Source organism: Caloenas nicobarica, chromosome 2 (genome assembly GCF_036013445.1).
Source record: "Caloenas nicobarica isolate bCalNic1 chromosome 2, bCalNic1.hap1, whole genome shotgun sequence".
Lineage (NCBI taxonomy): Eukaryota > Metazoa > Chordata > Aves > Columbiformes > Columbidae > Caloenas > Caloenas nicobarica.
This window is the reverse complement of record NC_088246.1, coordinates 95,663,189-95,690,512: the sequence shown is the minus strand read 5'-3', so window position 1 is coordinate 95,690,512 and position 27,324 is coordinate 95,663,189. Positions and strand designations below refer to the sequence as shown.

Here is a 27,324-nt window from a genome sequence, read left to right as displayed (position 1 = left end):
AGAACTTTCCCCATATTTTGAAACCTGTGTTATATCTGTGTGAAAGCCATTAGTACCACATCAAGGTTAAGAAACAACACATTCGCCAGTCATAAATGCAGAGTGCAGGCTGTAATGTTCAAAATATAGTTGCTTCATTTTCTTCTTCTTTTTTTTTTTTTTTTTTTTCCAAACTGGTGGGTTTAGACATAACACACTAGTGGAAATTTTGAGTTTAAATATCCTAGGCAGTCTCTAGCATGAGAAGTCACAGAGACTATATTACAAAATGAAATATAAAGTTGCCTCAAGCCACAGACAATGAGCAGTTTGTTTTGATAAGGTTTTGGGGACAGTCTGATAGTTTAGTTCACTGTGGCATTGCTATTGCTTGAATTTGGACATTAATCTTGCTATCTAGTGGATACATCTTAAAACGTGTTTTAAAACTTGTTATCCTGAGTACCAGGATATAGGAAAGCAGCATAAGCGGCTGAGGGAACTGGGGCTGTTTAGCCTGGACAAAAGGAGGCTGAGAGGAGACCTGATCGCTGTCTACAGCCACCTGAAAGGAGGTTGTAGCATGGAGTGTGTTGGTCTCTTCTCCCAAGCAGCAAGTGATAGGACAAGAGGAAATGGCCTCAAGTCGTGCCAGGAGAGGTTTAGATCGGATATTAGGAAAAAAATGTTCACGGAAAGTGTTGTCAGGCATTGGAACAGGCTGCCCGGGGAAGTGGTGGAGTCACCATCCCTGCAGGGGTTTAAAAGGCAATTAGACGAGGTTCTTAGGGACACGGTTTAGTGCTAGAGTTAGGTTATGGCTGGACTCGATGATCCTGAGGGTCTCTTCCAACTGAAATGATTTTATGATTCTCTGATAGCGGGTTTTGGTTGTGGAGGAGCGAAAGAGAGGTCTTCTGCCTAAGAGCATGTGGTATGTCTCCTCTCCCTTGAGCATGTTCTTCAATAGCATAACTCTGAGGACAGAAACCTCAGGAGAAAACCACGTGCCTGTCACAGGCCTCCTGTTTGGCTTTCTCACCAGTTTGGAGACTTCTGTCTGGGCACAACATCAAAGAGCCTCAGTTGCTTCCATCTCATTGTGGTTCTTCGTGGTGGCAAGAAGTGGGTGATAGAGGAAGGTGACAGGTGACGCCTGAAGGTCCCAGGAACCAAGCAGGTCCCCAGGCTCCTGGACCATCTTGTGCCCTTTACACACCTGGAGTGCTGTACTCAACCAGCCACACCACAATATACAGCAAACATGACCCACATGTTGAACCAGTAATTACATGAAATAATATGAGGTACGTGCCATATGGAAGTATGCATCTCTGTGAACCTTCGAGTTGGCATTTAGAATTTAAAGCAGTAAACTGAGCCAAACGAGACCTGTCCACACCTTTTGCAATAAAATACTCAAAGCATACGTGCACAAGGCAGGACTTGGAGTAGATGTGCTGAGTAAAACACCATCTAGACAGGTCTATCTGCAAATGGGGAAAGAATATAAATTAAAGCCTGAACTGCACATGTACAGCCTTATATGAGGTACTTTGTTTTGCAAGAGGAGAGAAGATTGCTGAATTTTCTAAATTTGCCTCTCTCCCTATATCCCTTTTCAATGGCTTTTTGATTTTTTCCAGATAGTCCTGGCCTTTATGGGAATCTGGTTAGGGAATAGAAACAATATTGTTTAACATGGGTGACCAGTCACACAGCATATTCGAATCCTGAACAAAAATGTTTGGAGATATTGGTACATTCAGCAGCCCATAGACAAAAATTGCTTTTATTGAACCTCTTCACTACATGGTTATAAGAACAGACTGTAAAAAATGTTATCCATTTGTGGTCAGAAGAAGTATCAAGTACAACAAATTGCTCTTACTGAATACTTCAGTTACTGTACTTGTCAGTGAATTTGCCTTAACTCCAGAAGAGCATTGCAAATGAAATCTTTAGCAGAGGCGCAAACCAGTTGTGCAATACTGGGCTTTCTATTCCTTGTGCCACAGTCCCGCTCCCAGTCCCAGATTTACTATGCCGACCAAGAAATATGTTCTATTGAGGCAGCAGAAACTTTAAGCAGCTCCTAACTGCAAAAGCCAGCATAGCAGCTGAGCTATTTGGGATGAAATCACCATGAGACAACCGCAGTTCCAGCAGGTTTTGGCTCAGGGATCATGTGGGAAGCCTTTCCACTGCCAGACCAGTGATGAAAAAGAGAGAAGGAGTGAGGGTGACACGAGCTCCAAGTTGTGAATCACCGCTCGTGTTGGCCAAGGAGGGTTCGAGTCTGCAGACAGAAAGGAGGGGGGAAGCAACCGCTGAAGCTGAGCTCTGCAGCCTCACCTCCTCTGCTCCCTGCTAGGAGCAACTGCTTTTTTTTATTTTTCCCTCTCTGAGATACACCTTCTCATATGGCATTTGCCATCATTAATCGGAGCATTTCCCTCCTGCATCCTGATCAAATGGCGATGTCACTGCAGAGTCAGTGTTAAGAGCAGCTTCTGACATGCTGGCCAAGTCAGCCGGTGGGTTGTTTGCCTCAGGCCTGGTGAGTAGAGGTCTCCATCTAATTTTAGTCAGGATAAAGGGATTAACAGCAATGAAGCACGTGCAGACTGTCGAGTAAAGGAAAGAGCTTCATATTGTTGAGGGAGAGCTTGACTCTAGGCTTTTCTTTTTTCCCTCAAATGCATTTAAAACATTGACTCTCTTCTCCCACTGGAGCAAAATACCACCAGGTAAAAGATGTCAGTGAACACACTAAAATGGGTGTTACACCAAAAGTCAACAAGAGATTGAAAAAAACAGCTGAGGAAGAGGAGTTTAAAATCAAAACTGCATGCATCCTGAGATGTCCCTCATCCTAGTGAGTACATCTTTCAGCTAGCTACTTTGGAAGTGATTTCCTACTGCAAAGGACAGGAATCTGTCCAGCTCTACACCAGACCCAAACATCCTGCACCTGCAGTCGGGCAGGAGTGGGATTTTGGCTGAGCCTGCAGTGAAAATGCATATCAGCCACAAAGTCACTTCCAAATCGGGGTTGTAATTTTCACCCAATGTGGTACAGAAGAGAGATTTTTACCTCTCCCTGATGTTGGGGCCTGGGCTGATTTATCAAGAAACGCCAGGGAGCTGCACACATACCCATGGCGTGAACTTTAATATAATTTAATTCCAGCGAGGGACCTGCTTTTCACCCTGTTTCCTGGTCCCTAAGGAAACAACGGGGGAAAGCAGGACCCTTTGCAGCAGGCTCGACCCTGTGTCGCAATAGATGGAGCCACCTGTGTCTGTGTCACTGTGCCCGCGTCCAAGTCAAACAGCTCGTTTCCTGGAGTCCCCGGCCGGAGGGGAATGTCGCGGTGCGTCATGGCTTGGAGCGGAAAGCGGATGGTGCTGCGGGGAGCACACGCTGTGACCGGCTGGGATTGCTCCTGTCAGCTCACAGCAGCAGATGGCTTGTTCCTCTACTTGACAGCAGGAGAGACGCAGGGAAGCAGGAGGGAGAGAGGGGGGAGCAATTTTTCCCCGGAAACCTATCTCTCTGGCAGGTATCAAGCCCAGCACCTGCGTGTCCTGGGAAGTTCAGATAGACATGTTACGCCGCTGATGCAGCCCCTGAGCTCCCCAGCTGCTTGGCTGGGGGTGGGTTTGGCAGACAGTCCTATTGAAAAAGTTAAGAAGTTATTTTCTCAGCTCGTCCCTCTTCCCCATCCCCTGCCGAGGCACCAAACCTCTGTTTTTTTTCTCAGAAACCAATTAAAGCTTTGCTGCACCAAAGCTTGGCCACCATGGAAAAAAAGTTTTAAAAATATAACGCTCAATACAATAAAATGGATTTTCTCTACAGAAGTATGTTGCACATTGGATGACAGTCATGTTTCTTTCCCTTTTCAGTATTTCTCCCTTTTTGCAGTGCACACACGTTTTCTCTGCGATGGGGTTCCCGTCAGGGCAGGTCTGGGCAAGCTCCGTCGCGCAGCGCAGTGCTGGGACTGGGCTCAGACAGCCGGCAGCACATCAGCTGCCCTTTGTGTTCCCCCCCAGGTCAAGAGAGAGAGAAGCGGGACAACACGCCTCTTTACTTGTCTAAATTGGCTGATCTGTGGTGATAGAAAACGATAAGGCATGCTGAATAAGCATGGAAGTCTTTTCATCCAAGATTACCACTACGCGTTTGTGAAATAGCAGCTTTAATGAGCTGCACTGGCTCTGGGTGGAAGAGAGGAGGTTTTTCAGTACTTCTGCCTACCCCCGCTCATCCAGCCTGGCTTCCTGCAGGATAATGTGTGTTCGGGGTGTATGAATGGAGATGCCACCTCCTTCCTCCAAAGCTCAGTAGCTGGCTGATTGCTTTTTCAGTGTGAGTGTTCAGAAAAACATTTTAAACCATGGTGTCTCCAGAGGTTTGTGGTAAGAAAACAATGTTAAATTGCCCAGTCTAGAAGAAGAAAGATGAAAAAGGAGTAAAATACACTGTGTTCTTTGTTCTAAATACCTGGGATTACAGTCCTTGCTGGAAACAAGTGCCCAAAATGGCTTTAATGTTTGGGTTTTTTTCTTTTATTTATGGAGCAATGCAGTATTGCTGCTACAGCACTGGTGTGCTGTACAGCACAATCCACCTATTTTCACTTTTTAATGAGCAATGACTTTAATTACATGGGTGTGCACCCATTCTTTATTGCATTTTCCAAAGGGGAGCGTGTCATATCAGCTTCTAGAAAAGTTCAGGATAGTTCCCTGTGTCACGGAAAAATAAGACTTGATTAGCAGAGCGTGTAGGAAGCCAAAGTAAATACTAGAAATGTGTAAAGCAGTTAAGGTGGTGTAGATTAGTACATATGAAGGGATATGTAAATCTGAGCACTTGACATGACTCATTTTACATTGAAAGGGAAGTCATTGTGTTACTGCATTTTTAGATGGAGGTCCCTCCTGACAGCATTGGAGCTGTTTCAATATCCCACTCAACTCAAAATCTCAGACGTCATGAAGATTAAGACCTGCATTCGGATCTTTCCTGACCTGCACATATAGAAGGACGAGTAACGAGAGAGTAAAATGAAACTTTAAAAAGTGTGCCCATCAGCAAAAAGTGCTGGTGTACACACACAGCACCTCTTGGTTGAACCACATAAGCAGTGCTTAAAAAAATCCATCCCCATGAGAGGCAGGGACGATGGCAGCTGGATAACAGGACCGGCCAAAAGGGAGGAGGAGCACTGTGCAAGCCTTTGAGTCTTGCCTTGGAGCTGCTCTTACCCCTTTTTTTGTCTTTGTTAGCGGGTTGGCAGAGACAGCTGCAGTAAACACATTGCAAAGAAGCAGGTGACAAGCTGCAGTTATTGAAATCAGTCACTGAGACACAGTCAGTTAACTCAGTTATACAGAAAACACGAATTTTCGTGTTCTTACCGTGTCATTTAAAGACAAATGTTTTACAGCACAAACCCCATCATTATGTGTACATTTTAAAAAAATAAGGTTGGTTGGTTGGTTTGCCTTTTTTTTTTTTTTCAGCAATCGTAAGACTTTTAGACTTGCTAAGAGGTGAGTCCAACTTGTGGTTAAATCCTACAGACGACAGTCTTGCTGATCTCAGGATTTTCCAAAGATTAAAATGCAGATGTCTGGATTTCTCAAAAGGCCACAAAACTTCAAAAGCATTAGGCCCATTTCACTCTTCCCCATATATCTGAGATGGCCATAAACCACCTGAGCATCCTGGCAAGTTTTCCTGTAAAAGACCATCTGTTGAATAGTTCTTAGTGTCTTATTAACAATTTTTGGTGTTACATCTTAGCAAACAAAATCAAAGTGTAACCCTTTGCTTTTGTTAACTACAATAAATTATTTATGAGGTGCACCTCCAAGTGTGTGCATGTACAATAGTTTTTCCAGTTGTGCTATTCTTGTAACAGAGTGCCATTCAAAACCTGCACACATAGGAGGTGTTCTATAGAGATATAGGTAACGTCTGGGCCAAGAAAAATAAAGAAATCTCCCCGTAAAGCCTGGCGCTTGTGTGACGGTGATCACCGTGCCATCCACAGCGCTGCTTCCTGCAGGAGCCTCAGGCCAGGGCGTGGAGGTCGGTACCTGCCCGTCCCGCACAGCCCTGCACCTGGCTCGTCCAGGTGGGAATTCGTGTTCGCTGAATCAAATGGAAGTCGCTACCCAGAGATAAGCCTGAAGTGCTCACGCACTCCGGGTTCCTGGCAAAAGCTTCCCCGTGCATATATTTACATTAAGGGTTTGTACATATATTTACACTCAGGTTTGTAGATAGAGTTACAGAGTGGCAAATATCCCTAATCTGGATAAGTTGGCAGGAAAGAGACAGTCTTAAGAACAGAAGTGCCCGTGTGCCTGCTTGAGTGAAATCTGGAAGGTCTCAGTTTGTGCATGAGTCTTTTTTTCGTTCACTTAAGCTGTTTTAAGTTTCTCAGATGATAACTGTGAGCCTTGGGTAGCCATACAGTTCAAGAAACAGAAACACGCTTGCTGATGGAAAGCATTTTGTATATCAGGATAGCTGGCTGGATCCAGGGCAAGCCGTTTTTTATTTTCTGGTGAACTCATTCCGTTTTAAGGTTTGCTTCAATGGCCCCTTTGACAGAAAGACTTCTGTAGAGGATGCTTCTGGTTTTGGCCCACCCTAGAGTTTTGATTATCCTCTGTAGAAGGCTGCCTTTTTGGCAACATGGGCCAATAGCTTTCCTCTTGTGGTTTCAGCTTTTCTCTTGCTTTTCCACTTCAGATTTTTCTTCTTCCACTGCTTCTTTTCTGTTTTCAGTAAGCAGTTTCTGCAGCTCTTCACGTGAATTCCACTGATTTTACATAAACACCTTCCTTTGTTTAACTTGGTATTTTATTTTTCAGTCCTCATCTTGAAGATAAATATCACCAGGCTGTGATGGTTTGGGGCTTTTTGGTTGGCTGATTGTTAGGTTTTTTTGGAGTAGTGGGGGAAGTGGAAGGTGAAGGGAATCACATCTCCTAGGGAAGGTGCTATTGCTATTTATGCCCTGGAGATTATTTTTAGTGGCTTAGATATAGTTACTATGTGATCAAACTTGTATGTGCTATTTAGGACAAAATAAAGCCTCACCTTCTGTATGACCCAAAACCAAGCTGTTACTACAAATATTCATTTTTAGGGGGTCAGGAAACTGCATCTGTAATTCTTATGCATCCTACAGCCTCTGAACCTCTTCTGACAGAGGATGCTCTTGCAGCCCCCTTCCTACCAAAACCATGCCACCTACAGCCAGAACAGAGGTACAAAGGAGGACTTTTAGGACACCTGTTACTGCTGTATTCTGGTTATGTCTATTGAGAACTGCTTAGAAATGTTTGTTACACCACAGGTTTTTTAACCTTGTCCAGTTTCTTGGCTTGAGCTTGTGACATAAATTCAGAAAAGCTGGAGGTAATGAGTAATGTTAAACAGGTCATGAAGAGAACACACGTGGCTGGAAAGGCAGAGAAATTCTGGGACAATGACAAGAGGGCTCCTGTCTGCCTTAGATTAATTTTTTCTCCATGGATGCTCATGCTTTCACAACTTCAGATCCAGTACTAGTGGCAATATCAGGATCTTCTGGTGACAAGAAGTGCATGCTATGTGAGCTGGTCAGATGATACAGGTGTTGAGTCAAAATCCACTGAATCGGTAAGACTCATTCCCAAGTCTTTGGAGAGGAGCAGATCCCTGAAAGGGATCTGGGCTGAGTTTAAACAGTCTATGCCCAAACCTGCAGCCCTCCGTATCCTCACACAGCTGCTGGGTCCTGGATGGCTCCCCCGACATCTGAAGCTCTCCATTTCAATGTGCCCAGAGATGTGTCAGACTCCACAAAGCCGAGCAGCTCGGTGCCAGCCTCCTGACCACTTTCTGTCCTGCAGTGGCAGATGCATTGTCCTTCCCAGCCACGCTCTGCAAAAAAGGCTATTCTAGGTTATTGCCTTCATCTCAAATGCAGCCAGTACAGGGATACTGCTGCAGTTTCTGGCTTCTTTATCCAACCACCCAGGGGTGAGGGTGCTTCCTCCCCACTCTCTGATTTGGGCAGGGTCTCCTCTTTACCCTAGCAGTTTCAAAGCACTTCTCCCATTCTCTGGAGAGTGTCTGAACTTCTAGGGCTGTAGAACTCTTTTGCAGGAGGTGCAATCCCATGATTTGTAGAGTCGGAGGGATTAATCGAGAGACTGTTAAGCGCAGCAAGCAGAGCATCTGTGTGAAAGGAGGAAGAGAAAGGTTCCACAGCTTGTTCAAAAATCATCCATGTGACCTATGTGTATTTTTTATGAAAGATATAAAAGACCTTGGGGTGAGAGTCACTGCCCAAAGGCTCCGGAAAGATCTGCTTGTCCCGGTGGTAGTGAATACAGGAAATGTACAGGAAGAATGGCTTTTGCATCCTCTGTCCCTGTGTGATCCTTCTGAAGGACATCTCAAGGTCCATGGAGAATTTGGGTTCCAGTTCATTATTAGGTAAATTATAAGAATGTAGAAAGAGCTGCTGAAATAAAGCATTTGCAAGTGGTATTTCATAGTGAGGTTCAACACGCTGTTTTCCAAGGATTCAGGAAACATGGGGCTAAACCAGGGTACTGGCATGGAACATCTCATACTTCGCTAAAATGGTGGTAATTATTCCCAATCAAAGCTCGTGGGAAGGGCGCGCATAACACTGGAAAGGAGTTGCTGGTATTTACTTCTTAGCTGTCTGATTTTGTGTAGCCTGGTACAAGAGATGAAGCATGACAAACAAACAAATTCTTGGTTGTTAGAGGCCAAAAAGACTTGGCTGGTTGTGCTTTGCAATCAGCTTCAATAACAAAAGCCCCGTTAATATGAGGAGAACAAGGTTTGTGCCTGTTAGCTGCTGTCACTTGTACACATGAGACTGATGGCAGCCATTGGCTCCACATCATCAGCTATGACACACCTTCCAGAAAGGCACAATTTGGAGTAGTGAGTTATGCTCTATTTATGTTCTTTATTCCAAATATAAAAGCACTGTAGCACCGCATGTATTATTTCAGAGGATTAAGAATCACCCACAGAGTGTTTTATAAATTATTTCTCTTCAGCATAGCTTTATATTGTCAGGGCAATTGCTTCTGTAGTCCCAGTTCCAGTCCTCTCACCTTGTTCTAAGTCCAGCTCTTGTTGAAATTCCTGAGATTTCCACTTTTATTAAGGTTATTATCAGCCCCCACACTGTCTCCGGTGTCCTCCACGCAAGAACTGCTATTCAGGCACACTCCTAGAGGCTGCTGGCTTTTTTCAGTTGTTTGAATGTGCGTGCCTGCATTTTGGTCCTGGGCTGGAAGGCAGGCGTCCACCAGGAGATTCAGCTCCACCACGTTTGCTCAGCCCCCCGGGGAAGGATGCTGCTGCAGGCACAGGACAGGGGAGGCACACACTGCACAGCCAGCCCTCTGCTGCCCAGGTGAACAGCCATGGCCTGAAGGTTCCACACAATTAACCGCTCTAATTGTTTGGGTGGAGTTCAGACCACAGCCCTTCAGCGAGCACACAGGCAGATTCACAGAATCACACAGAATCACAGAATGTCAGGGATTGGAATGGACCTCAAAAGATCATCTAGTCCAATAACCGGGCCAGAGCAGGAACACCCGGATGAGGTTACACAGGAAGGTGTCCAGGTGGGTTTTGAATGTCCGCAGAGAAGGAGACTCCACAACCTCCCTGGGCAGCCTGTTCCAGTGCTCTGTTACCTCACTGTGAAGAAGTTTCTTCTCAAATTTAAATGGAACCTCCTGTGTTCCAGTTTATACCCATTGCCCCTTGTCCTGTCATTGGTTGTCACCGAGAAGAGCCTGGCTCCTGGTTGCTAGCATCCAAGTTATCTAAGCTGGAAGATGAGAGAGGAGGCGGGCCAACAGACAATTAGATCCTTAATTCTGTCCCCTCCGTGTCATCTTGATGCATTAGTTGTGAAATGAATGACCTGACACACAGTATGTAAGCAAAGTGTCTGTGTGGTGTTTGTGGTGTCCTTCTAGAGGTGTCTCCTCCTCCTGAAAGAAAAGTATCTTGTAAATCTGCCGTCCCTCTGGTTATAAATGGGATCAGAGCCAGAATTCATTCCCCGTTACCCTTGCTTAGCCAGTGCCCAACACCCGCCAAGTATTGACCCAGCAGACCAGGCCCGCATCTCTGCTCATAGGGGTGTATTGTTGTAGATTTATTAGATCTATACAGAAGCACTGAATGTGCATGGATACTGATTTATTTTAATAGGATGAGGCAGGAAATGCTTTCTTCCCATGCATGGGTAGGCAGCTGTCTTCACGAATTCCAAAACCTGATGCTGAGAACTTGCTTGTGTGTGACCCGTGTTGAAACAGAAGTACCCGGACGAAGGGCACCTGTTCTCCTTTTATGCAAACTGTGCTTTGGATTCAAGACTTGCAGAGCAGAGGGACACCGTTCACATGCGCTGTGTGAGGTTAGCGGCTTGCAAATGATTTCTTCACTTGAGAGAAGAGGAACGTGAGCAACTGACAGGAGCTCTTGCCCAGAGGAGAACAAGCTGGCAAACAGGAGCCACTGCCAGCCTCAAAACCAACTTATTGTCTAGTCCACTAGTACTATGATTTTTATGTAGAGATTATTGATTTTAGGCTACGGTGTCAGAAAAAGCTGTGTTCTCTACTTAACACATGATCTCATAGGTTATAAACTGTGTGCAACGACACAAGCACTACTTACCAGTAGTTTAAACAGTATTTGTTAGTTGTTATTATTATCGGTCTCCCAAGAGTTTACTGCTATTGTTGTTCATAGGTTGTGATTTACATTAGTGTAATCATCTGAAAAGACTGGATTTGTTGAGCTCCTAAGATAATATAAAACCAAGTCAAGCAATACTTACAGATACCAAATGGACTTAATCAGAATGTTTTTCTTACCTGAAGATGTATTATTTTATTATGTTCCACCTATCCACTCTCCAACAGGCAAAGTGGTTTTTAATTGGGAGGCAAAGTGGTTTTTAATTGGCGAACACATATTAAAATGAGAAAAATATGAATATTCTGTGAATTCTACTAGTGGCATCCTCACCTTAGTGTGACTCAAGTGTTCAGTAACAATACAGATACTGTTTGATTCTTCCTGTTTAAAAGAGCACTAAGTCAAGGTTTTTTTCCCCAGAACCTCACATCAAGTCTGTGAAAGTCTTCTTTCCTCAACTGACTCAGAAAGAAAAACTGTGCGCTATCTTGTCTCAAGTATGTAAACCATGTACATTGTTAGAGACCTTAAAACCCACCGGTAATTTTTCTAGTAACAAGTTATTGTTGTAGTAATTTTTTAAAGAATACTCAGCCCTTCAGAAAAAAGATTGTAATCATGTAGGGAGTTTGAACTTTTTTCTTAACAGAGCGGACTTACAAAACCTTTTTAACCTTACACTAGTTAATTTTTGCTTTGACATTCTTCACCAGCAAAAAGTCCTGCCATTTGCTTACCTTCGTTTTCTTGTGCTTTGGTGGAGTTTGACACTTACAGGCCTCTGTCAAAGGAGATCAAAGCACATCTCCCTGCATGCGCCTGCTTCTCCTGTCCTCCATGGAAGCCCATTATGTACCAACTCCATAAGGATCCAGAACGCTATGATGGGAGAAAGCAGCGAAATAACAGGACAGCGAAATGCAAGGGCTCCCAAATGAGCTGGCCCAAGGCCTCTCTGAATTGAATTTTGCTGCTTTCCAGGACGGGGGGCCAAGGTCATTCCTAGCACAGGCGCAGCAGAGGGCAGGGCTGGGGCAGGAACCTGCCGCCGGTACAGACCTGCTGCACAAACCAGCAGCAAATAATCAAGGCAAGAGCCCAGGCGCTCCAGCACCCTGCTCTCCCATCGCTAGCGAGGGCCGGAAGGTGGAGGCTGCAGCTGCTGAGAGCTTCTCTCCTCTCATTGCCCCCAGCTCACCCCTTCCCTCAGGAGCAGCTGCACCCCCGCTCCTGCAGCCCCGTGCGACCCTGCCCCAGCACAGCGTCCTTGCAGCTCCGGGGCTGGGGCCAAACCAGACACTTCGGCTACAGCAGTTTTGCTGCCCTGCGCTCAACGCTTTGCCCAGGCCTAGAGAACAAGTAGATCCACCCAAAGCGTGGGGTGAATACAAGCTACTGCAGTCTTAAAAATGAAAAACCACCTGCAAAACCCCACAGTAAGCTGGAGGGAACCCCTATGTCCCGTGTTTGCTGGCCCAGCAGTGTGTGGGGCAGGCGGCTGCACCGGCAAACAGGAGCTTGGCCGCTGGTGAACATCCTCATTCTTTCTGAGAGATAGGACAGATGAAGCAAGGAAAACATACTTTCTGCCTGCCAAAAAGACTAAGAGTAGAGCTCTGCCAGTTGGACTGTGCCTTGCGAGTTGCTGGACAAGCTCACTTCCCATCACTGTCAGTGGGATTTCTGTGGGAGCTCAGCAACCGGCATGCTGCAAGCCATTACGGGGGTAATGGAGGGGGATGACAGGGCAAAATATTAATGCAAGCGCATGTGAGGTCGAAGCCACCCGTGGTCTGTATGAAATAGTGCATTCAGGTGATGCTTCACAGACAGTAACGGTTATACTTGAACAAATTAGTCCTTACCCTGACTGCTGGCTTTCTGCTTTACAGATGTGGCAGTCCTGTCAGTCAAAATACATTCTCCCCAAGTCTGAAATGGTATTCATTGCTGCTTCGCTTTTCAAATGCCTTTCTTTTGTCCTCTTTGCGGTTTAAATTCAAGTTGTTTGTTGAGATAATACCTCATACATTCTTTTAAATATAAATGTACTCCTCAATTTTTCACTTCTCCTAAAGCTGGCACTATTTCATGGCACAGACTAGCTCTTCACTCATCCGTATTTTCTCTTAATGCAGCAAGCTAGGTATTGCTCAGTTCTCTCATAGAAGGCATTGATGAGAGCAGCAGGGCCACAGGCTGTTCCCAAAAAAAGAACCTAGTTGGACTGAACGACGTTCTACATGTTGGCTGCTAGATCTTTTCTGTCCTCAGCTTCCTGCTAAAACAAATTTGTTTTGATTGTTCCGCATAGTAAATAGTTGTTGATCAATGTAAGGTGGCATAGTGCTGGTGGCTGACTCATCACTCTTGGCTTGACCACTGCACAGCCTAAAGAGCGAAAGCGAGGTACTACCGACCAGGAAAAAAAGGGCCAGTGGCTACCAAAGGCTGAAATAAGGAAGGAAAGGAAAGAATCTAGCAGCCATGGGATGGATAGAGAGCACTGAGAGCAGAGGCACGAATGTTTTTTGCCAAATCTTAACTGTATTTACTTTTCTGATGCTGATTTATTCAATAAGACATTTAGGTTTTGAAAATGGAATGCACAAACACTGCATGGTGGTGGAATGTAGCTGAGAAGCAACATCTTAATATATAGCACAGGAGTGCATGGAGCACTTCTGATGGTGAGGGAGCCTGGGTTCCTAAACAGTCATTCCCAAAGAATGTTAAAAATATTTGTGGGAGGGAACAAGCTGGTGAAATACGATTTTCTGAGCTGCTGTCTGCTTATTTAAAGCATAAATGATCTTAGAGCAGTTCTATGCGTTTTCTTTTCATATCAGTGTTAAGCTTATCTTATAAACACATCTTCAGTACATAAAGTAAGTTAAAAACATCAATTCTAAAACTCAGATGCAAAGAGAATGTGGCTTGGATGTTTACTGGCATGAAGAGAGATATGCTGTCTTATTCTTTTTTGTTTTGTGATACAGTTGTAGCATTATCTGGTATCCAGACCTTTGAAGGGTCTATTGTAAGCATGTCAAATACTTTTTAAAATTACTTTGTTTTTGTAAATATTAGATCACAAAAAACTGAGGAACGAGTCCCACAGACTTTCGTTAAATAGTATGTCCCGTTATTGTTTTTCCTGTTTTGGAGTTGAAATTAAACTAGCACTAGTAACACTCTGCATATTTATTCTTTCAATGAGAAAAAAAAATCTAATAATTATCATGTCTATAGAAATGTGCATTCAAGGTGTAGCTCAGACACTAACTAGTCACCACGGCATGCAGCTTGCGCAGCCAGAGAGAGGAGGTGCCTTGCACAAGGTCCCGATGCCCACGATGGAGCTTGGGTGGAACAGGACCGCTGTTCTGTAACCAGTGTCTCACCTCCTCAGTGACCTGGGCAGTCCAGGACTAACAAGCTATGGGCCAAGTCTTCCCCTTGGCAATTTTACACATGGGAAGAGAGCATTTCTACGGCAAGCCGTAACTCTCCTAGCAGCCTTTCTGGCTAACATCCACCGGCTCAGAGAGCTCAGGAAGGTAAGTCCCACCGTCATGGGGCAGCTGGCAGAGTATGGGCGTGAAGGCTGTGTGGTTGGAGGCTACGAACGGCTGAGCCTGAACTTGGGAGTCTTGATTAAAACTTGACAAGAGTCTAAGCCTGGGAAAAAGATGCAGAAGTGGGAAGGCAACAAATCAGCAGCTTGTCATAAGAAAGAGGACAAGATGAAAGAATGGGCAGAAAACCCTCAGCCCTCTTGGCCCTAGACTTAGTTTCAGGAAATCATGGTCATTCTGAAGCTGGCTTGTACCTGTCAGCCCACCCCAGCAAGAGTCCAAACTCTCTCTCAGTCTCCTTCTTCTAAAGGGCGACAGCATTCAGTTGCTATCTCCTGGTACCTCATGGTGCAAAGGTCAGTCTCCTGATGCAGGAGGTCTTGCCTTGCTGAAGATCATCTGGGCATAAGAACACCACCAGATAGCTTTTTTAGCGCTGTTTTTAAAAAACTCTGGGAAATCAGTACTTTTTTGTACTAATATTGTACTAACTAGGAAAGGTAGAAGAATAATCAGCTTGTGAAATGAAGCACTCAAAAACTACAAGGTGTCATGGTTAAGAGTTGCCTGGTGATTTGATCACGTTATGCATAGTCATTAGGATATTTTAAAAACAAGTCTGAGTCCAACTTTATTTATGCTGACAGGTCTTCAATGCAAATATTTGTGTGAAGCTGTTCATTTCCACAGTGCTCAGTACCATAAACAATCCTCACAACAGCAGCACTTGCTAGGTATTTTAGCTTCATTTTACAAATGGGACAAACTTCTTCATAGCCAAGTGGCAAGCACATCTGGCAAGGCAGGTTTAGAAGCTGGGATATCTTGGTACCTTTTCCTTAATTCAAATGACTGTTTCTTCTGAGCCAAAGCAGTACATAACATATACAGGGTGGGGATGAAATTCTGTCTGTACAGAAATTAATATAACTCAGACATTAGGGTGCAGATATGTATCCTTATGGTCTAAGTTATTCTGTTCACCAAACCAAATTGCCTACAAATTGGCAAACTAACAAATATCAGCATTTATCAAAATTAAATCCATATGTTCTTGAAATCCATGTATCATCAACTACTTCCAGATGTAAATATCCATGGACAGTTTTAAGGAACCTCAGTCCCACAGCCAGTTGCCATCACGATTCTCAAAATTAGCGCTCTTCATAGGCAGCATACATAATCTTTGGTCTCTTCAGGAAACAATACTTGTTGCTTTCCTCAGAGCCAGGTATCCTGTAACCACATCTGAAGGGAGCATCCGAATATAGGCAAATTCTTCAATAGTGCTAAATCGTAGCTTGCTCTGGGGATCTGTGTAATTTGCCTGAAAAAGAAACAATGGCAGACACTGCTGAAAGAACAGCTCGAAACAGAATACTAAGAGAAGTGTCTAATTACAAGGCCACAAAATACTGACTTTTTTTTCCCAGTAACAGCACTGCTGTTCTACCACGTGACCAAAAGTTTGTACTGTATTTCTCCTCATGTCAGAACGTACGAGATGTTAATAGACCTCTATAAAATCACATTAGAAATGCACTAAACATAACAGAGGGCTGAAATAGTTTCATACAAAACACAGTGCAAAAGAAATTCCTCAACTCTCTAAACTCGCCCTAGCAACTCCGAGCCTTGCGCGGTCTCTCACAAGGCAGCTCTCCAAGGAGTCAGGCTGCTGCCAATAAATTACCCACAAAGAGGCTGAATTATGGGTGCTCTGATAGCTTTGGACTGATTTTCTCTTCCTGCATAGAACTTAGCTTTTAATTTACTTTAAAGCGGTTGTTAGAGCAAGGGAGTCTCAGCTTATGGTTCTGTGGCTGGACTGATAAGCAATTTGAACTGTGCGTCGTGCTTTGCTACAGATGCTGCTTTCAGGAGCGCAGCCTGGCCAGCTAACCCCGGGCTACGCTTGTGTCCTCGGCTGCATTTGCCCCGTGTGCCTGGGAGCGGTGCCAGGTTCCTTCCATCCTCTCCCCTTCCCTGTTGCTACAGAAACCTTGAGCTGGGCTGAGCTGGGGGGCCAGCGTGGGAGGCTGGGCTGGAAGCCGGCAGGCTTTAGGGGGGCACCTCTCCACCTTCTGCCCCCAGGACGCTCACCACCCGTTCAGCAGGGGATCACCAAGTGCCCGCCAAGGTCCTGGAAGTGTCTCCTGCACCTTTCCGTAACAGGGGGTGCTGGCAGGCTGCAAGGCACCGGCAGCTGCGATCCCTTAAACAGGGCTGTCAAACTCATTTTCACCAGGGGCCACATCAGCCTCACAGTTGCCTTCAAAGGGCCGAATGTAATTTTAGGACTGTATAAATGTAGGAGTAGCTACTGACGTGGCGCCCGGTAAAAATGAGTTTGACACCCCTGGCTTAAGACACTGCTGCTAAAAAAGGCCAGGGAGAGCTGAAGGATTCCCCCCATCCACACTGTTGAAGTGCAGAGCTCTCTACCATTTTTATGTTGGAAAGGATCTGTTGAACATGGTAATAATCCAGTTAATTGTCTGGCCTGATAAGACTTAGCAGAAAATTACGTGTTGTTTGTAGCTTGTTTCTTTACAAAGAAGTGGCATGAGGTTAATTACATGTAGTCAGCTAACAATCGAGCCATCAATTCATTTTCAAACAAATGGCAAAGTTAGGACATTAGGAGTGAATTTATACCTGGTTGTAACTGCATCGTTGCAGCAGGTATAAATTTATTTTTATTTCAAAAACAAGCTTACCAAGTAGACTGCTTTTCAAATGTGCATGACTCTGTAATAAACTAGCCAAGCAATATCTGCAGTTTGTATTGTGCTCCTATGTAGGTTAAAAATATTCTAGCAGTTCTTCTCCATTCTGATACTTCATATTGGGCTGCATTGTTTGCATACACTAATGGTAGCTACCCATTTGTGCCATGACTTCAGCCTGAAAACAAACTTTACCACTACTTCAGCAATAGCTAAAACAGATTAGAAAAGTGAAGGTGATTTTGCAAAGAAAAAACTCTGTCATGTTTAGCAACTAAGTCAAAGGCCACAGATACATGTTCTTCAAATACAATAAGCTAGCTATCTCAATCTGTTTCTGTAGTAACAAGGCTGATCCATTTTCAGAAAAACGAAGAGAAATATAAACATTTGAAGGTTTGTTTGTTTCTGGTTTTTTGTTTGTTCGGTTTTTAATCTGGTTTACAATAAATTACTCTGTTTTACATGTTAAAATATCTAAATACTCATCTTGCAAGTTTGGAAATAATAGTTTAATAGTTTGATTTTGCACTGCCAACATAGTAGATAATAGCTTTTTATTTGTACACTGGCTTACATATATAAATTGGCTGCTCTGCTTAGACCATATGTAAATTTAATTTCACTTGTGTTACACACAGAAAGAGAAGAGGATCAGTAGAATTTAATTGTGGCATTTAATATAGCTGCAGGTATACTGATGACAGTGTTCTAATATACTTATCTTTTTTTCTTTTTTTTTGACCCACTAGATCATTTTATTCTTCCCTAAATGGGTAATGCTAAGGAATTTATTTTTCTTTTCCCCCCATGGGGAATCCAGCATTGCCATCAAAAATATATTCTTACACAAATGCTTTCAGATTTTACACAAAAAATACAGGGACATTATTCTTATACTAGATTTCTAAAATGTTCTATTACCCTACATATCTTCCTACTAGGAAATTATCTTGAAAATGTATTTAGTGCTTCTTATGAAACATTTCTAGCTTGGCAATTTAAAGGACACGCTGTCTCAGACATCTTAACAAAACAAAAAGATTTTTTTTTAAACACGTTATTTTTATCATAGTCTGGAGAAACTTTGCAGGCCAGGTAAAATAGGAAACTTGACTCACGCTGCAATTAGAGGATGGAAAATTAAGGAAAAGAAAAGAAAAGAAAAGAAAAGAAAAGAAAAGAAAAGAAAAGAAAAGAAAAGAAAAGAAAAGAAAAGAAAAGAAAAGAAAAGAAAAGAAAAGAAAAGAAAAGAAAAGAAAAGAAAAGAAAAAAGAAAGTGGAAAGACCAAAAAAAGGAAACAAAAGTAGCACTGAATGGATTCATATAGAAGGGAGAGTATGTATACCAAGCTAGAATAGCTGGAGTACATAAATCCATGATGAAGAGGAGAAGCTGGTAAGGAAGAACCAAAGAACTGAGAGAAAGACTTTCATCTCCTATGGCTAAAGTGACCCTTAGCTGGTAGGGACTCGGCCTTCACTCCCGTCTATAACCTGCATCATCATCTCGCTATAGGTGCGAGGACTGACTAGCTCTGAAATGCATCCAAGGCCAGCACTGGAAAGCTTTACTTGGTTTCTTGGAGATGGGGCAGTGAAAGGGACCTGTGTCCTTGTGCCTCCTGCCCCACAGAAAAACCCCCTCACAGGTCAGAGGTGTCGCAGCAACTCAAATAACACCTGCTGTAAATGCTACTAACGCTTGCAAAGCAGCTCTAAAGGGAAGGAATAGGAAACAGACGAACACCATTAAGTGATCCAGTATGGATTTTCTGCTATTTTGGTGAAATCTACTGATTATTATTTCGCACGTCCACCTATCCCCCATTCTTCCATCCACTGCACCCATAGAGATGGGTACTTACGCAAAGTTCCTTATTCAGCTGATCCCTGCTCCTTGTCTGAAAACAAGTTGCTATTATATCAAAGCAATACTCTTACAAGACAGTAAGTCTGCCTGGCTGGAGGGAATTATTATCCCTGGGTTTGTGAGCAGTCTCTTCCATTTGCTGTCTGCCCACTCGTCTGCAAGGGAGATGCTGCTTTCCCATTCCCCCTGGAACACCAAGAGTTACCAGCCTCGATCCCAGCAACCCACTCCCTTTCCAAATCCTGCTGGAAACACGCCACCCCCTAGTTGCCTTATTTAAATGTGTTACTTAAAAAATAAAAAAATCAAATAAAACATATGCTACCAAATCAAGAATTCAAATGTTACGATGTCAGCATTACAGCTGGTGCTATAGCTGTTCTTTGATGCCTTGCACTGTATATCCACTACAAGACAGTCCTTAATTAAGCGCTCACCCATTTTTTTTTTTCCCAGTGGGGACTTTCACCTAATTCAGTGTACAGAATGCAAGGTGCTCTGTTAACCTGCATCAGCATAACAAATATGTATATTTACAGGCATCTCTATGAGGCGATATCAAACCTGTGAAGTGGGCTAGTGCTCTATAGATGAGAAACAGATTAAACTGAGGGAAAGGACCCAGAAATTCTATCTAAGGCTCTTCGACTTTACAAAGTTTCCATTATTGTAGTTATTTAGTGTAACCATTACTTAACCCTTGCTATAGTCCAAAATACAACATTCCACTTCATTTCAATTGTAATAAATGCACAGGCTTCAGCAAAATAAACCATTGGGAGCTAAAGGTGAAAAGTGAAGAGAAACACTGTTACTAACGCCTGTTTTGCTTTAAGTAAAATTATTCATGTCACATATGAACAGTGTCAGTAGCATATATACAATTTTTGTTGGGCACAATTCAATTACTTTACTCCTGGATTTTGCCAACAGAATCTCTGGGGAATTCAGGTGCCGAATTGTAACTACCAAGACTTTTTGGAGTTTGTGCAAACCATATCTAAGTCTAATGTGGGGTGTTGTGGTTTTTTTGTGGTTTTTGATTTGGTGGGGTTTTTTAAAATTTATTTTATTTTTATTTTTTCTTTAACAAAACCATGTGAAAGATCCCATCTGTGACACACAGGCAATACATCTGACAAACTCTAAGTTCCAGCTCTGAGACATGGGGCTATTTGAAATTCCCAAAAGTCCAGGCCAAGTGTCTATCTCAGGCTGATTTGTTTGAGGGAAAGTTTGGAAGCAATGATAACAGGTTGGGGTTTGTTTTTTTGTTTGTTTGGTTTGGTTTTTTTTAACCTGGGCCAATCAATATAATTTTGCCTAATCTCATTCTTGGAAATTGCTGAGCCATCTTTTGGATACTTTCCCTAAAAGATATCATGAAATAAATCAGCCTCAGACAAACACTCAGCATGGGAAGTTTCATTCTGTGTGGTTAAAGCTTGAAAAATCAGCAGTCACAGAAATTGTGGGCCACCAGGTTTCACTGTAGCAATCTAAAGAATTACAAATTACAGGGACCAATGCAGACTCTAGAGCTGGGAAAGCGGTGGGACAGGAGCCACTTGGCAGGACAAGGTATTTATCTGTCCTGAGATCTATTAACGACCTAAGGATTTTGTGATGTAGTGACAGTACTTGGGGCTTGGCCGTAAATCACTGGACCACTACTAAGCCCAGGAACCTCAGTAAGTAGATGTTCTACAAAAGCATGCACCAGCTTTATTTCATTGTGGAAAGTGAGATGCCAATTTTGAAAAGAAAAATAAAACACTTACCGGAAGTCCTGAAATGTCCGAATATTTCTTGGCTGGCTTAAAGGAAGGAGGAGCATCAATATTAAAATCTAGAGAGAAACAAAGGGATAAATTCAGTGTGCTATATATATTTTAAAACGTAAACCCAAAGTGTAAATAGGTAACCATACTTCTTTAAAATGCTCCCTTGACTTCCTGAGTTCTCTATTAACTAGCAGCACTAAGGCAAAGAAATTCTAAGCAGAATTACCTCTGAAAACACTTGGCCTGTTAACACTGTAAACAGCAGCCTGACTCTACTCACCTCTCTAACATGAGTTCAGTAAGCAGAACTGCCCTCCCCAAAAGGAAAAATGTGAGAGCTATTCAAAATGTGTCGATTTCTTCCAAGTTTTGGTGAATTCCCTTGCAGTCAGTTATTTGCAAAGAACAGCCATTATCATACACATGCTGTATGTTAGGACCACAAAACATTGCTCAAGATTGCAGCTCTGAAATACTGTAATCCAAAAAAGCAAAGTAATCGTTTAAATCAGTTAAATCTTTAAGCATGTACCACTTAAAGCCTAGTCAATGACCTAGAAAATTGTCTGAATGTTTAAATTAAATGATGGAAATTGCTGTTCTTTGGTGCCCTTTAGATAGCAACTCTCATTCATAAACATTTTTAAGGTATGGTTGGTATGTTTAAGTAGTTAAATGCCCAATTTTAGATGTTTACAAAAATATCTTGTTCCTGACTCATTTCTTTCTTCCTTCCTGATCTCCCTTGCACCTCATTCAGATACTATGATCAATTCAAATGCTCCATGCATATTAGATTTCTAACTCATCATCTCATAATTCAAAAGACACTAATGCCACAGACAGCTGGTTTTAAATACACAACCGAGTTTCTTTTCCCACCTTCTTAAAAAAAATCCTGTAAATTTACTGTTGCAAACAGAGCGCAATAGAAACAGCAGTATCAGCAGATTGTCAGTTACAATACCCAGGAACACACAGTAGTCTGCATTTTCCTGTAACAGTTGCGTCTAAAACACTTCAAAAAATGGCAAGCTATTTTTGGATAAAGCACCAAGTCTGACAAAAAGTATATGCATATGCTCAATTCCGAAATGCCTCCACTTGCTTGAGGAAAATCTGAGGATCGCATTCTGCCTCTAGCTATTTTACATTCAATAGTATCCTACTTCATGAGTAGACTCGAATTGTATCTAGATTAAAACCACTGCCATAACTGTGTGCCTGTAGATGTACACCAGCTAGGACTGCTAATCAGGACTCCTAATAGTATAGTTCCAGCTGTGCTGAACTAAATAGGGGATGTAGGATTTAAATCTCCCAAGAATCTAGGATAAAGAGCTGGATAGGAAGCTCGGGTTGAGGTCTAAGCTACTGCAGGTACGTGGCTTAGCAGAATCTATTTGAAAATAGTCCAAATAGAGCTAATCAAGCAGCAGCCACCTGTCAGAAGACATTTGGGCTGTAGGCACGGGAGGAGGCTCGTCAGCAGTGAAGAAGCAACAAAAACCTGATGGGAATAAGGAGTTTCTCACCTGGTTTGGATAAATACATTTTCTTTATTAAACTCTCTCCCCAAATGTATTTGAACTTTGTCACAATACTCCAAATTATTTGCTTCCCTCTGCTTTCCACTTAGGGCTGGCAAGTGTGATTGGACTAGTCTTAAATGTACTGCTGGACCCTGTTCAAGCAGGATACTGCATGCACTGAAGAAATAATGTAGGTTTGTTTTAAAGAAAGTTATTTGTGTGGATTTTATTATTTATAAATACATGCAAAGCGTCTAAGCAGCTTACAGCTAGGATCATTTAGTTGCCATGGCAATGCCCTTTCAGAAGCAAGAATCTGTTTTAGGTTCTTCCAAGTTCTGTTCTTCTTGCCAGCTGCTGCTCCACCAATGCCGGAGTGCTAGAATTAAAAATATGGTGTTTAGAGAAAAAAGAAATAAAGAATATTATTTCAGAGCATGACTCTTCTATTTCATAGTCTTTCTGATACATCTCATCCTGTCACGAATGATTTGTTATCCTCACTTATTTCATCAGCAGGCTAATATACTGTACACTTTAATCTTGGCTGCAAGAAAAACAAAGCTTTTTGGACTGTATCAAAGCTACTATGTTTAGGATTAACTGAAGGAAATGAAAATCTGCTTTTTACATGGAAATAGAAAATCAATGTGGTTAGGTTTAGCCTGAGATTACAGGATTCTGTATGTACTTCCCATCGTATTAGAACTTATTACTATGAAGTTGTGTCTAAAATTGTGATTACATGGCTAAATTTTCTCTTTCCTTTTTATGGCATATTACAGGTGCAGCTCTGGCTCTTTTATAAATTATCCGTGACTGTAGAAAACACAACCGATCTTGTAAAATGTAATGAATATGATGAGAAACTTTCTGGAAATTTTCTTCTTTTTTTTCAAAGCACAGAAGAATTGAAAAAGAACAATAAATAGAATGTTGGCTGCCAAGACAATTTTGCGTTTTGAAAGGTACGCTAATGGAAAGCTTGCCACAGGTACTATAACAGTAGTTTCAGTTATCAAATGCGATTGCTACAGACTAATTTATTTATGTCCCTCCAGAGACAGAAACTGCACAACATACTGTACTGCTTCTAAATGATCAAAGGACAGAGATTTACAGCTTTACTTCAGAAAAGAAAATGTTCTTACAATTGGGGAGTTGTTGTTATTTCTGTTAATAATTGCTACCTGCCACATCAGTCTCACCAAAACTCAGCAAAGCTCTGCAAACTCACTTCTGTGGTTTTTTTCTAAATTAGCCTGTTAAATTGCTGAGAATGATAGAAGGAAGGATTCAATGATAAAGGTTTTTTTTCTGTAGACGTAAAATATATGCAGAAAAGATGCTCATGAGCTGATGATATACCGGGTTTTGGCAATGGATATCCAATACAGAAAATACATGCAAATATTTGCTCCGAGGGTAACACCTTAGTAATCTAGAGATCATTGTAAAATAGAGACTGGTTGAATATGAGACAAAATCAGATATATTACTATATTACTAATTCAAATTCTTTACATGAATTTTCCCCCAAATCATTGCAAAATTATTTTTTTTTCAGTAATCTGGTTTCTCAAAAGCAACTCTTGAGTTTACATTAACTTATGCCTCCTAGGAATGGGGCTGGGTATCAATCAAAAGGCAACAACTGCCAGGTGCCAATGAAGCAAGATACCTCTGCACTAGTGAAGTTCAGGGAAAGCTGGAGCTACTCATTGCCCTACGCGATTGTCAGAAAGTCTTCTTCCCCTTCTGCATCACCTAAGGATAAAAATTCCCCTCAGAAAGTTTAGAAAAAGGTAACTTCTTCCTTCTCTGCCTTTACGTCTACCCTCTGGAGTGAGCTAATGGTTCAATCTTGGGCATATTTATAAAAGACAGACATATATTTTCTTCCCTATATGGCAAATTAGGCTGGAAGGATGCAAAAAGTCATCCAGATCATTACTACCAGTTCATACTGACAAAAAGCTAGTTAAAACCCAATACAGTTCTTCTAAAATTAGTTACTGTATTGGGGAGGACAACATAATGTTTTTATTGTAACTGCCTATTATTTCTGCAGCAGTCACCAAGGGCCCTGTACATTCATTATAACTTCAAGCATGCAGACATTAGTATTGCCCCTTTGCAAATGGTGATGTCCCTCTAAGAACTGAAGCATCAGCACAAGGCCCCATGGCTATTTAAATCCTACATGGAAGCTACATGGAAGGCCCCTGGGAGCAAATGGAGCTTTTCAAATAAGCCCCATTTCTCAAAGATGCTGGTGCTCACTGGAGGACTAGAGAGAGCAGAGTATGCAGCCCACTGAATGCCCCTCTCCTGACAGAAGTTGTCTGCAAAGCAGACATAGAGCAACTTGGTCTATATCTAGAGATTAATTTGATAGCCCCTGTCAAACCTGTGCTTAGTGAGCTGCGTGATGCCCAATTACTCAGGTTTTATGCTGTGGGATATTGTATCTTATGTATCTTATTCATACAGAATGAAATCTGGGATAAAATCCTACTAAGTACTGGCTTAGGACCAGCAGTCTGAGCAGTTTGGCTGGTCTAGGAAGCATTTGTACAGTGTGCCAATGAGTTGGCCCTGGCATCGCAAGATAAAAAGATATTAAAAACAAACCCAGCAGTGATAGCATTACTAGCTGTAGTCTTCCTCCACCTTCTCCCTCAATTTAAACCTCAGAGTGTTTTGGCAGCCTTTATTTTGCCAGCTGTCAGAGCTTACACGACTTGTGCATGCCGGGAGGTCAGGCTGTGGGGAGCACAGGTTTGCTTCTGAACCCAGCAATTACTGGAACAACAGACACCACAGGTCTGTTAAGAGTTTCAGGGACCGGGAGAGGAGCAAAATGCAGTTCCTAATGACTCTCTGGCTGATTCCTAGTTCAGTTGCTTTGCTGCAGCCTGCCTCGGCTAGGAACCGGGAGGTGGCATTCCTACCATCGCAGCGGTATTAATTGTTCCTCTCTAGCTGTGGTAGTTTGTGAGATACCGCACCACCAAACTTCGGCACTTACCTTGATCTAGCAGGTTTTCTGACTCAGTTCCAGGATTTAATACAACAGTTCTGCATCTGGACTGGTGCCATTTTCATGCTATAACACAGTGTGCACTTTGGACCATAGCATGCCATGCACTTGAAGTGAATTTTTCAGAAAAAAACTGTCAACCTTTTATTTGGCTGTTAGAAGCTGACTTTCTTAATATTTACACTAGCAATATGGTTAAATAGAATCCTAGTTAGTGTTTTACTGGAAGAGTTTAGCATTTTGAATTGCTAAAACAACATACTTACGATGAAGTTTGGGTCTTTAAATGGTAACGGCTTGACGGTTGTTTCCACTGATCCTGTGCTGGAGTCTGTGTTCAGAAATTTGTTTTCATTCATGGCCTCTCCACCTGCACTCTGAAGAAAAAAATACAGTCTTACTGCTTGGTACTCTGAGCAAGTTGCACTGGAGACAGAGCTGTATTACCTACCTGTTGTCTTTTTAGCCTTCCTATCTGTTTTGAATCTTTAAAGATGTTGCGTGCCAGAGGTAGGGAAGCACGAAACAGAGTATTTGTCAGGCAGTTTACAACTGACACATAAATGGGAGAAGGGGAATAGAGTGGCCAAAGCCTACTAAGTAAAAACCACATCAAGTTTATTTCAATACTAATTAAAGCCATCTCTATAAAGTGCAAGGCAGCATGTGAAACCCGAAACAGCAGAAACGTACATTGGATCTATGTCAGAATGTTCCATATTAGAGCATTAACAGGAATATATAAAACTTATAAAAAGGTTTCTTTCAAGGTTCTAAAGAAAAATTGATTAATCAGTTTAGTCTCCATCTTTGGCTTCAATTGAGCCTGAGTAAGGACTGAGACAAAAAAATATTTTATTATATATATAATTTTTATACACAAGCCTCACAAAATCTACATAGGTACTAGTTGGTGTTTTCCAGGCTTTTCTTCATGGTCTATACATTTAGCAAGAAGAGCAGTTGGAGAAGATCTGTGTGTGACTGGAAAGCTAAAATAGTTGTGTGGCAGTCTAACCAATTTCTGATAGTTCTGCATAGCTGGGTTTATGTTGTTTTTTATTTTGTGGACACCCTGTATGTCTCCACACTACCAGAACTAGCCTATGCTACATACATAAATATTCCTTGTGAAATCCTGATCTATACTGAAGCCAGTGAGAATTTTGCCCTTTAGTTCAGCAGTTCAGTCAACAAGATTTCACACCTTAACTCTTTTTTCTTGAAGAACAAAAAGCCTGGCTAAAAGCTAAATCAATATTTACTGAATGGGTAGTTAAAAATGTTTCTTTACCTTCAGATGGGTAATACTTAGAACAAAAATATGTTTTCCTGTGAAAATTTGCACTGTAAAGCCTTCTGTGTTGATACAATACTCTTTTAACTAGGAGAAAAAAGCATCATTATTATTAGTGAATTATGGGAGTACCTCTAGAAACTGAGACTATACAGGAAAGGCCACGATTCAGCAGAGTCTTCTCCATGTGATTACAAGGGAAGTGTTTGTATTCTTAACCACATGCATAAGTAATTACAGGATTAGGAACTATGCAAGTTGAACTCTTCTTTGGGGAAATACATCAGCTATTCAACAGTGCCTGTTTTTAACATAGCAAAGAGAGGTCTTAAATACGCAAAGTATGGTATAAAGAAGCATTCAAGTAAGATAGTCATGTTTCTGGAGCCTTATTAAAATAAAATTTATAAATAGAAATGATCTATTTTCAAAACCACAGTCAGTCCTCTGTAAGCTCATCGTACAGGGGATACTGCCATAATAACATCAGTAGAAGCAACACTGAAGCCCGTAGCTTAAACTTGATTCTTTGCTTGCTGAGGACAAAACTAAAAGGCACTGACTGTCAGACAAACAGAAGAAATGCAGATGGATGTTTAGAAACACGTGCATTATGTGACAGTGAGCAGAGGAAAATACCTTCAGCAATCCTGAGTAAAGTCACTTTATACAATGAGTTGCTAGGTTTCAAAACATATTCTTGCACATGCATGCTTCCAG

The 27,324-nt window shown here is 42.2% G+C and overlaps 1 protein-coding gene across 1 annotated transcript in view; it reads right to left on the bottom strand.

Moving 5' to 3' along the window:
- Positions 1–14,951: 14,951 nt before the first annotated feature.
- The window catches only part of INO80C (INO80 complex subunit C), a 34,759-nt gene continuing 22,386 nt past the window's right edge, over positions 14,952–27,324 (bottom strand). The window contains exons 2-5 of the mRNA XM_065629052.1: positions 25,574–25,684; positions 22,532–22,643; positions 20,730–20,797; positions 14,952–15,673 (exon numbers count right to left, since the gene is read on the bottom strand). Coding sequence (XP_065485124.1) covers positions 15,542–15,673; positions 20,730–20,797; positions 22,532–22,643; positions 25,574–25,684 — 423 coding nt within the window. The 3' untranslated portion in view covers positions 14,952–15,541. The remainder of the gene's footprint in view (positions 15,674–20,729; positions 20,798–22,531; positions 22,644–25,573; positions 25,685–27,324) is intronic.